This window comes from Pleurodeles waltl, chromosome 4_1 (genome assembly GCF_031143425.1).
Source record: "Pleurodeles waltl isolate 20211129_DDA chromosome 4_1, aPleWal1.hap1.20221129, whole genome shotgun sequence".
Lineage (NCBI taxonomy): Eukaryota > Metazoa > Chordata > Amphibia > Caudata > Salamandridae > Pleurodeles > Pleurodeles waltl.
The window spans coordinates 771,798,530-771,811,004 of record NC_090442.1 but is presented as its reverse complement, the minus strand read 5'-3'; the positions used below and the strand labels follow the sequence as shown (position 1 = coordinate 771,811,004).

Genomic DNA, 12,475 nt, shown 5'->3' with positions numbered 1-12,475 from the left:
TGCCTTCCTGCCTGCTTCTGTCCCGACAATCATGACAACCTAACTCGTCTTATGGCTGTACATCCTTCAATACCCTCCGAGGGCCTCCAGCACTTTGCCAAGCTGTCAGCATCTCCCTTGAAGTGGTGGAGCCACTTCTCTTTGGCTTGCAGGCACCAGTCGCAACTTCCAGTTTGCTGTTCTTCTGATACCGGGTCCACCAGCGCAGCAGCCGCACAGGAGAAGGTCACTGTGCTCCAGGAGGTCATGTCTTTTTCCTCGCGTCCCGAAGTGTGAAGACACCAGGATTCACAGGAGCAGTCCTGCACTGATTCCTGGGGGTCCCAGAAATCTTGCAGCAACCAAAGCTTGTTTGAGTCCAATCCAGACTCCAACGCCACAAAGACCAACCATCCTACAAGGCGATGTCGGCATCGCAGAGGTAAGCACTGAGATTGGCCCAGCTGTTCTGTGTTGCCCACCTCTTGCAGGTCCAATTGAGAACCGTGGCTGACTTTGATACAGGAGTAACCACTGACCAAAACCAAAATGGCAACAGAGCACACGAAAATACAGTACTGGAACAAAGTTTGAAGTACAACAGTAATTTGGTTTAGACCATGGCTATATTGAGTGCACAGAATCACATAAAAAGAATAAATTGATCCTACAACCAAAACCTGTTTTGTCCTTCTGGACTTTATCAAGGCTTATGTAGAAGAGCTTTAAATAAATAGCAATTTTGTTGAATGGCAAAGCATAGTCAGTTATGATTTGCGAACGAGTACAGCGCTTTGGAAGAGGTTAGAAGTGAATTCTGCCAAAACAGTTCACTAATAGATGAGCTGCACCCAAGCTCCCCGGCCAGGGTCTACGACAACCAACGGTGGTGCCCTGCTCCCTGGGCCTCCACAGATTGAGCCATCCGTTGGGAGATCCCAGACTTGTCCCCAAGACTCCCTCTGCAGCTTGTTTCTAGATGCTATCCCCGTTCACCCCAACCCCCCCCAATCGTGCAGTGCGCAAGGCTTCCAACCCATCCAGCACCTCTGCACCTGGACGCCCAAGGCAGGTAAAACTGAACTGCAGTTGTTTCTTCTGAACTTGCTCTCTAGTACCGTACAACCTAAAGGGGACCCCGGTTAAGATCCTTCTGAAAAGACTTCTATGCAGTAAATGTACTTTACCCCTCCCCCCCCCCCACCACCACCCTTGAAGAATTACTGTGCAACAGTACTTCCCTTGCCTTGAAGATTTTCTGGTGTTGAAACATATAAAAGTGTTTTATTTTTCTAAAATGATTCTCGAGTTTCTTTTTGAGTGTGTCTCATTTTTTGATTGCGTGTGTTCAACAAATGCTTAGCACCACCCTCTGATAAGCCTAAACTGCTTGCCCATACTAGCACAAAAGAGAGCATTTGGGAATATTATTTTAACCCCTGTAAACCAATAAGGGTCGCCTAGACTATCTGCATAGTGTCCCCTTACATTTGGTACACCACATAGATAGCCAGATTCCTACACTTCCTACCCCTCCTTCTACTCACCTCTGTTCCCAGGAATTTCCCCTTCCATCCATGAATGTGTGTTGACTTCTGTGATTTCCAGGCTGTAGTCAGTGGATCCTTGTCTGTACGTCTGTGTAAACCTTTTCCCCTTCATTCATTATGATCCTGAGGTGTACATTTCAGGATGTGTTCTCCTTGCCTAAGTGAATATCATTAATTTGTACCATCTTGACTGCCATCCTTTGTGAGTGTGTGTTAACAGTTTTCTTTGCTTTCTCAGCTGCATAAGATCCTGCAGATTTCTGTGCTGGTCGTTGAGCTCTTGGACACTGGCTCCTCAGTCCTAGTCAGCCTGGAGGATGGGTGGGACATTACGACCCAGGTAAGGCTTATGACCAGAATTGGGACATAACACATTCTAGGCTGTGTGGTCCTGATTTTGCCACACGCTTGTGTGATAGTGTTTAAATCCCAGTGCATAACTGCAGGAACATAAATCTCCTAAAGGCACATTACCCAAAATTCACAGTGTTTAATTTTTACACTGCTCTTACTAAATGGTCCAGCTGTGGCTAAATGAACTGTGGCTGTTCTGGCCAGTTAACACTGTGTTCTGTGCATACTTCTATATTTTCATTCTGAGGTACAAGCACAGTTGAACTTTAGAGTGTCTAAACTTAGAAAACTGGTTGCTTGTCTTGTTTTGTTAATTACTACCACAAGTATTGAGACCATTAGAATGCGATTCCTAACTCGTCAACGTTTTGTAGAAATGCTGTCATTCTTAATATATTGTTGTCCACTAGATACTTATCCAGCTTGGGTGTTTAATAGTACTGCTGATTTAGTGTACCCTTTTGTTTCACTATACTTCTCTTCCAGGGGATCCTCATCAATAGTCATAAACATTGAATATTCCCGCCCTTGTGCGGGGACCCCGGAGCATATATAAAATATATACACATTATACATGTGTAACAAACAGTCATGCAGGCTATCATGTTAAAAACAGGCTAAAATGCTTTATTTCTATGAAGTTTTTTTTTTTTTTTTTTTTTTAAATACTACAATAGAGCATAAATAAGTACCCAAGCTCCTAAAACTAGGCTTGGGGAAGTAAGCAGTAGCAAACTCTAGTGAAAAAATAGAGAAAACTGCATTGAAAAACAATGAAGCATTCTTAGCCAATAGGCTGCATGTAGGTTAACACAGGAGAACCATAAAAACTTTGGCACTGTGCCTTTAAGACCCTGAGCACCTCCAGTATCCCACCATGCCTCAAGGGTGAAGGAAAGGTGACAGTTGGTTCACAGTTAGGTCAGTTCTTTTTTCCGGCTCCTTCTGAGAGGATCCTGGAGCATTGAGCTCTCAGTTTTTCTGAGTTTTTCCTCAGAAAAATTCTTTAAAAAAGCGTTTTTTCACTTTTCACTCGACAAATAACATCTTTGTCTGAGCTGGGAAGGTTTTTTCTGACAGAAAAATGCCTTCTCTTTTTGTCAAATGCCCTGCTTGTGGGAAGAAGAAGGCCCAGTCAGATCCCCACTCTCTGTGCATAGTGTGCCTGCCTCAGAGTCACTGCCCTGACACTTGTCAGTACTGTAAGAACATGTCTAGGAGGACTCTGAAAGACAGAGAGAAGATCCGACTTCATGGGCTTCAGGAGAGGAAAAGAACATCGTCCTCCTCGCTCCCCAGGCATCCAGAAGGCCATTCTCAGGAGAGAATGGCCCGGTCGACGTCGACAGGTAGGAAAATACCTGTTTGTTCACCGTCGACGTCGTCGCTACCACCGTCCCACCGGCATAGATCGCCGTCGACGGCGACGCACCCGACGTCGAAGGGAACGGCGTCGAGGGAACTTCAGAGCAGGGGCAGGTCTCCGTCGACGGCAGCCCGCCGATCGACGTCGAGCCACCGCCGGCATGCCCGGTCGCCGCCAAAGGCTGTGCGCCCCCCGACGTCAGGACACACGACGTCGAGATCTCCACGACGGCACGGCAAACATCCGCCGTCAACCTCCCATCGCTCCACGTCGAGGCACACGACGGCGAGCAGGTCGAGTTCCAAGGAACGCCGTTCGACGTCAAGGCACTCAACGTCGAGGCAATCAACGTCGAGGCAGGACCAACCGACTGGGCGTCCTTCGACGTCGAAACAGCCATCGACGTCGACGCAGGTCTTACCTGTCCAACTGGGAGCAGAACATCGCCCCTCGCCAGACAAGGCTCAGTCTCCAGTGGTCTCCATACCGAGCGACTCTTCTCGGTCAAGAGCATCTCCTGGGCATGTCTCGCCCATCAACCTATCTCCGAGATGGCTGGAGAGCCTCAACAGACCAGCGGCCTCCCCAGATTCGCAATATTCGCGAATGTATTCACCCACTGCCTCCCCGCCAAGAACGCCATCGCCGACAGCCGGGGCAGAACGGGCTCGTTCAGCTCCTCGACAGTCGACCGCGAGGACTAGGCGCTCGGCTACAGCGTCCCGCAGCAGATCTCGCTCTCAACGGAGATCCAGGTCGCGCTCAAGAAGATCACCCTCTTGGTCTTCATCAGGTTCTTCTGTCAGGCGTTACTCACCTACTCTTACAGATTCACCACCTGCTAGAGTCTCACCAGTGGATGACATAACCACTTTCAACGAGGTGTTACTAAGAGGAGCACAGAAACTCAATATAGAGGTTCCAGAACCATCTACCTCCTCATCAATCATATTTGAGACACTACAACAGAGATCAGCGTCGAAAAAGTTGCTGCCTCTAGTGCCTGGTTTGTTGCAGCCGATCATGGACACTTTTCTGGCCCCAGCCTCGCTTAAGTCTGCCCCGGCTCGGATTCTTAAAAAGTACAAGGCTCCAGAGCAAGACCCTTTATTCCTTAGGAAGGATCCGCCACCAGACTCAGTGATCATAGCTGCCGCCCGAAAGACCCACTCGGTGGCATCGTCATCCACAGTACCCCCGGATAAAGAGAGCAGGCATTTAGACTCTCTGGGAAGAAAGATGTGCGGGACAGCGGCTTCAGCAATGAAGGTCTCTAGTGCGTCTGCGCTCCTGGGCAGGTACGATCGTTCTCTGTGGGATTCCCTCAGTAGATTTACGGAAAAACTGCCCAGAGAAGACAGGCAAGATTTCCAAGAGATTCTACAGGAAGGATGCCTGGTATCTAACCAAGTTATCAGCGCGGCAGCGGATGGGGCGGATTTGGCGGCTCATGGGTACGCACATGGTATCTGTGCGAGGAGATCTTCCTGGCTGAGGCTCACTGGCTTGAAACAGGAGGCACAACAACGTATCCTGAATCTCCCATTTGCCGGGAATTCTCTATTCGGTGCCCATGCAGACGAAGAGATGGCCCGCATGAAGACCGAGGTGGATACCATGAAGGCGGTAGGCCTCGAAAGAAGGAAAGATTTCAGGCGGAGGTACAGACCGTATGATAGACGCCCTTTCCAACAGAGGGTTCAAACCCCTCATTGGTCGCAAAGGTCTCAGCAACGACAGGGACGCCCTCTGTTTCAGCGAAGAAACACAAGGGAGCGAGGGTCAAGTAGACCTCAACAGTCCACTCTAAAAGCACCCACTAAGCAATGAAGTCTCGCTTCCCTCGACACTGTACACCACTCCGGTGGGGGGAAGTATTATTGCTCATCTTCACGAGTGGCACTCTATCACAAGAGACAAATGGGTGCTCAATATTGTCGAACATGGCTATTCTCTCCTTTTCAAGCAGCCTCCACCACACTTGCCACCGACCAAACACAATCCGGCTCATCTCACCTTGCTACGCAAGGAGGCTCTCGCCCTCCTAAGAAAGAATGCCATAGAAAGGGTTCCACCTGCCCACAGAGGAAAGGGGGTCTACTCCCGTTACTTTCTAGTAGCAAAGAAGGGTCAAGAGGGCGTTTTCAGGCCAATCCTGGATCTAAGACTGCTGAACAAATACATAAGAAAGCAGAAGTTCAGAATGCTAGCGCTTCACCAAATTTTCCCTCAACTGCATCAGGCAGACTGGATGTGCTCCATCGACCTGCAGGATGCGTATTTCCACATCCCAATAGCTCCAAAGCATCGAAAATTCCTGCGCTTTCGAGTAGCGTTACAGCATTACCAGTTCAGGGTTCTACCCTTTGGCCTGAAATCTGCTCCAAGAGTTTTCTCGAAATGTATGGCAGTGGTGGCGGCGCATCTACGAAGACAAAGGATATACATATATCCATACCTAGACGACTGGCTACTAAAGGCTTCTTCTCCGGAGCAGGCGAGAAGCCATCGGGACATTGTACTAGGAGTTTGCGAAGCTCTAGGTCTTCAGGTCAATTACCAGAAGTCAACCTTGACTCCAACGCAGAGTCTTCACTACCTAGGAGCTATCATAAACACAGAACTACAAAAAGTGTATCCTTCGGAGGAACGACTGTCCTCAATAAACATGAAGTGCCAGGACCTGTTGAGAGCCAGCGCACCTACGGCACGTCAGGTGACATCACTACTGGGCTCCATGGCATCGTGCATCTTTATTGTCCCAAATGCCAGACTCCACATGAGACCCCTCCAAGAGGCATTGGAGGCCAATTGGAGCCAAAGAACAGGTCGCTGGGAAGACACAATGCGGCTACCGGAGATAGCACTGCAGTCATTGAGATGGTGGATGCACAGACCTCACCTGTCAGTGGGCGCTCCGTTTCACCAGGTACTTCCATCCGACACTCTGGTAACGGATGCGTCTCTTCAGGGATGGGGGGCTCATCTGGGTCCTTTTCAAGCGCAGGGTCTGTGGTCAGACAAGGAGAAGCAGTACCACATCAATCTGCTAGAACTCAGAGCGGTCCATCTGGCTCTCAAGTCTTTCACACCGCTAATTCAGGGGAAAACTCTATTGATACAGACGGACAATACAACCACGATGTATTACTTGAACAAACAAGGGGGAACGAGATCCCTACCCCTTTCACGAGAGTCCCAAGCGATATGGCATTGGCTCCTGGCCAGAGGAATGTCAATCACAGCAGTTCACCTGCCAGGTCAGCAGAACGTAGAAGCAGACTTTCTAAGCAGACACCTGGAGGACGTTCACGATTGGGTCCTGCACGACGAAGTCGCAGAATACATCTTCGCGCAATGGGGTCGGCCTCAACTGGACCTCTTCGCAGACGATGTAAACAGGAAATGCCCAGACTTCGCATCCAGGTTCTACCGTCCAGGATCTCGAGGGAATGCCCTGTTGATCGACTGGTCAGGGACATTTCTTTACGCTTTTCCTCCGATTCCCCTCATTCCGGCAGTGATCAGCAAACTTTACGGATCCAGGGCCAGAATGATTCTTATAGCGCCACAATGGCCTCGACAATTCTGGTACACGGATCTCCTCAACCTGTCGGAAAAACCTCACAGGAGGCTGCCGTGCAGACCGGATCTTCTGAGCAGAATGGAGGGCAGGATTCTGCATCCCAACCTACCCTCTCTGAGCTTAACAGCATTGTTCCTGAATTCCTGCAGTATGGGCACCTAGGACTCTCGCAGGAGTGCATGAACATCTTGAAAGAGTCCAAACGGCCTTCCACGCGGCGTTCCTACGCTTTTAAGTGGAAGAGATTCTACATATGGTGCTGTCAGCAAGGCCATAACCCCATACGGGCGCAGGAGGACGTCATACTGTCCTATTTGCTTCACCTAGCGAAATCCGGTCTGCAGGTATCATCTATTAAGGTACATTTGTCTGCTATTACTGCCTATCGCAAGTCACCTTCTCAGGAATCCTTCTTTACGAAACCTGTAGTCAAGGATTTCTTAGAAGGTTTGAAGAAAGTTTTTCCGCCAATTCGGAGGCCTTCTCCTCCGTGGGAACTGAACATAGTCCTAGCAAAACTTATGGGCCCTCCTTTCGAGCCTATCCATAAGGCTTCCTTACAACACCTTACGTGGAAAACGGCTTTTCTGGTGGCCATTACTTCAGCGAGGAGGGTCAGTGAGATCCAGGCCTTGTCTGCAAAAGAACCGTACACGGTTTTTCATGACAATAGAGTAGTTCTGCGAACTCACCCATCTTTCCTTCCGAAGGTGGTGTCAGAATTCCATATTAATCAGACCATAACTTTACCGACGTTCTTTCCCAATCCGGAAACTCCGGCTGAGAAAGCATTGCACTCATTAGACTTGAAAAGAGTGCTGAAATTTTATCTGGACAAGACAAAATCGATTAGAAACTCTAACCGCTTGTTTGTGAACTATGGTCATTTAAGGACAGGAGAAGCAGCATCTAAGCGAACAATATCAAGATGGATAGTCTCTTGTATTGTTAATACTTACCAGCTAGCTAATAGACAATTGCTAGCGCGGCCTAGAGCGCATTCCACAAGGGGAAAAGCGGCTACAGCTGCTCTCCTTAACAATGTTCCTATATCTGAGATTTGTAAGGCTGCTACATGGAAGTCTGTACATACTTTTACAAGACATTATTGTTTAGACTCAGATGCAAGAGCGGATGCCCAAGTGGGGCAGGCCTCTCTAAGGAATTTATTTGCGTAAGACATGTCTATTCCTGCACTTCTATCGGACAGTCCGCTGGGTTTAGGGATGGGCTTGCTAATCTATTCAATGTTTATGACTATTGATGAGGATCCCCTGGAAGAGAAGGATAAGTTACTTACCTGTAAATCCTAGTTCTCTTCCAGGGGTATCCTCATCAAAGTCATAAACAACCCACCCTCCTCCCCGGACACACGTCTACTGGAAGTGCAGGACAGACAGTATTTTGATTCAATTATACAAATTGTTACCGTAAAAAGAACTGACCTAACTGTGAACCAACTGTCACCTTTCCTTCACCCCTGAGGCATGGTGGGATACTGGAGGTGCTCAGGGTCTTAAAGGCACAGTGCCAAAGTTTTTATGGTTCTCCTGTGTTAACCTACATGCAGCCTATTGGCTAAGAATGCTTCATTGTTTTTCAATGCAGTTTTCTCTTTTTTTTTCACTAGAGTTTGCTACTGCTTACTTCCCCAAGCCTAGTTTTAGGAGCTTGGGTACTTATTTATGCTCTATTGTAGTATTTAAAAAAAAAAAAAAAACTTCATAGAAATAAAGCATTTTAGCCTGTTTTTAACATGATAGCCTGCATGACTGTTTGTTACACATGTATAATGTGTATATATTTTATATATGCTCCGGGGTCCCCGCACAAGGGCGGGAATATTCAATGTTTATGACTTTGATGAGGATACCCCTGGAAGAGAACTAGGATTTACAGGTAAGTAACTTATCCTTATCCAACAGCAGGCTGCCCCTAACTTGATTAAATTGCAATACTCTCCCTTTTATAACAAACAAATAGAAGCTCCAAGGACTGGACCAATTACCCTACTCCTCATTATGCTTGATGTCACAGAACATGTGGTCACTGCCCCCTCATGTAAGTTGATAGTGTCAAGAAGAAACATAAAATGGCAACAGAGCACACGAAAATACAGTACTGGAACAAAGTTTGAAGTACAACCGTAATTTGGGTTAGAGCATGGCTATATTGAGTGCACAGAATCACATAAAAAGAATAAATTGATCCTACAACCAAAACCTGTTTTGTCCTTCTGGACTTTATCAAGGCTTATGTAGAAGAGCTTTAAATAAATAGCAATTTTGTTGAATGGCAAAGCATAGTCAGTTATGATTTGCGAACGAGTACAGCGCTTTGGAAGAGGTTAGAAGTGAATTCTGCCAAAAGAGTTCACTAATAAATGAGCTTCATCACACATTCAGACAGTATGGGCCTATTATAGCCCTACCTCTCTTCTTTTTGGACTGAGTAAACAAACCTGGGGGACACTAGACACATGTCGACCTTTCTTCATTGACTTTGGCAACACAGCACAATAACTTCTTTTACAAAACACTTAATGGGCACATCCCTAACTTGGAATCATATGCCTATGGACTACCATATTTGCTGAATTCACTACTCTAACCTCTACCAAGGCACTGTACTCATTTGCAAATCGTATTGGACTATGTTTTGTCATTTATCGCCATTTTTGGTTTATTCTAGGGCTCAGCTGGGTCTATTGTGGCTGCCGGCGTATGTGACTTCCTTAGATAGCTGAGGGTTCATTCAGGCATCATGCAGCATCACTATATACGTACATTCACAATTATTACTCATCCACACTGTAAATCTCAGATATGCAGCAGTCCTTTCAACAGCTGTCTGTCTTTTTGCACAGCATTGTTGGGTCATCAGTCTACAGTGACAACATGTGAGCCCAAAGGTGATCTGTATTGTGCTTTTTTCAAGATAGAAGCTGGCCTTTCCTACAATGCTTAGCATTCTTAATCACAAGCTAGTAGCGGGTCTCCTCCAGAAAATAGGAATCAGAAACCCTACCTTCATTCAGATCAAAGTAATTGAAAGTCTAAGCAGTGCATTTTCTCCTTTACATCCTATTTGCACCTTAAACTATTGCAGTATTCATTCCCCCAATCTTTCTTTTCAGAATGTACTTTGAGCAGAGTTCATCCAGATCTATGGCTCCGACTTTTACTTGTATGCTCATAACAACCAGATTCTCCTAATTTATTGTAACATGCAGAGGGCAGTTCTTACAATGAATGTATGATGTTGGTTTGTGACTAGCTCGACCTCAACTACCCCACATTGAACAAAGAAAAACATTAAATCATCACCTTAGACAGAGATTGGGGGTTCTGAAGTCTGTTTCTGCCTCTAATTTTGACAGCTGCTCACACTTGGGATTGAATATTGACTAGGAGTTGTGTCCTCCTTATGATCTTACAATCGTAGATTCCAAAAACACCAGTTAATGCAGTCATTCAAGATTGTTTTGTTTATTATAACACACTGTTCGATGGCATGTATAGCTGCATATAAACATGCTTTGCATAAGTCCGCCATCTGTTTTGTATAGTGTTACAAGTTGTTTTTCATCGAAGAATATTGTTGAGTCACGAGATCGAGTGACTCCTCTCGGTGATACTGCGCGTGGGCATCAAGTCCTTTGTTAGATTGTTTTCTTTCCGCCGTCGGATTTGCACGTTTCCTCTTGATCCGGTGAATCTTTGTTCAGTATCTTCTGACCTTTTTTATATTTTTCTTTCAATGTCGGTATAGTCTTCGATCGCATTTTCTATGCTTTATAGTCTATCCGATTTTTAGAGTTGAGGTCGATTTCATGCCCTTAGGTGCGACCACGCCCTTTTTGGGCCTACTTCGACAAACTTTAGTTGAAGAATGATAGGCTGATGGAACAAACTCTGTTTTGGTTCTGTCCTTGGTGTCACTCCAAGTTTTCCTACACTGACCAGCACTTAGTGTGTAATACTGTGTCTGTCTCCGGAACACAGAGAAGAGATCTGTGACGCCTGTAGATCGTTTCAATCAGAGAAGACTCTGGGACCGAAGAGCACGTAGAGTAGAAACGGCATCCACGTCAACAGAAGACACCCCCGAAATCTTCAGGGAAGAGCATGCCAGGAAGAAGTACGACGACACATAGCCTTCTCAATTAGAGACTCTGACTCGAATCGAGCCAATCCATCCCAACGGCGCAGTACGTGTACACATCAGCCCCATCGCACCAAACAAAGACTATTAAAAAGACTCCTGCATTAGTCATTGGTCCTCCACTGCCGTCGGGCCATGGTTGGAGCCGAAAAATACATTCAGATAACCAAACTTCAGGTTCTGCACCGAAAATACATGAGACCAAAATGCATCTGGCACCGACCAAACAGACAACTATATCTATTTCGGTATTGAGACGAAAATCAGACATTTCTACTTCGAAGCCGAAAAAGTTAACATAATTTTCGGAGCCGACATTTTCAGTTCCATCCAAACATTCGGTATCCAAACCTTCGGAATCAAAAACTGCCATCATTAAACATTCTGCAGTTACTGATGAGTCATCTTCCATAGAACCAATACTTGAATTGATGGACGCTAAACAGCACAAGCTTCAAATACAAAAAGCAACAGGAAGGATCATAGCCTCTCCTGTGCCAATTAAGAGGAGACTCACATTTCAAGAGACTTTGGACTCTGGGTCTCCACCTAAGAAAGTCTCTAAGGAAAAGGAGAAGGAAAAGGCTACAGAACAACCTCCATCTACACCACCACATTCCCCTTTACTTCCTTCCACCCCACCACCTCCACCCTCACCTACATATTTCACACAATTCTCTCCACAAAGATAATCAGTATTACCTCATACGGATGACTTAAGTGATGCTCGACAGGATGTAGACCCATGGTATCTCTATGATCCTGATCCCATTTTGTCTAATGACTCGGATTTATATCCAGCAAGGCCATCTCCCCGTAAAGATACCCCTGCTTATAATCAAGTGATTGCTAGAGCAGCTGCGTATCACAGCGTACAATTACATACAGATCCAGTTGAAGAGGACTTCTTGTTTAATACTTTAACAGGTACACATAAAGTGTCCCAATGTCTCCCAATGCTTCTGGGCATGCTTAGACATGCCGCTGACATATTCAAAGAACCAGTCAAGTCCAAGGATCATCACACCTAGGGTTGATTTAAAAAAAAAAAAAAAAAAAAAAACACAAGGCTGCACCCTCTGATCAAGCTTTCATCAAAACACAATTACCACCTGACTCCATAGTAGTAAGTGCAGCCCGAAAACGTGCCAAAAGTCAGTCTACAGGAGATGCTTCTCCCACAGACAAAGAGAGTAAGTAATTAGACATAGTGGGCAAAAGAATGCAATCCTCTAGTGATTAGCTCATGCTGCTAATCACTAGAGGACTGCAAATCCTCAGGCACTCCTGGCAAGGCACGATATAGCCCACTGGGATGAAATGGAAGATCTATTGCAATATCTTCCACAGGAATATCAAAGAGAGGACAGGGAATAGTAGCAGAGGAACGGGCTATTTCAAACAATGCAATCAGATATGCTACTGATGCATCTGATACAGCAGCAAGGGGGGGGTGAACACTAGCATAGCAATAAG

The 12,475-nt window shown here is 46.2% G+C and overlaps 1 protein-coding gene across 11 annotated transcripts in view; it reads left to right on the top strand.

The window, feature by feature from the left end:
* The window catches only part of SBF1 (SET binding factor 1), a 1,129,538-nt gene that overhangs the window by 881,299 nt on the left and 235,764 nt on the right, over positions 1 to 12,475 (top strand). For all 11 annotated transcript variants that reach the window (XM_069229431.1, XM_069229429.1, XM_069229425.1 and 8 more), the window contains one exon: positions 1,768 to 1,869. In XM_069229431.1, coding sequence (XP_069085532.1) covers positions 1,768 to 1,869 — 102 coding nt within the window. The remainder of the gene's footprint in view (positions 1 to 1,767; positions 1,870 to 12,475) is intronic.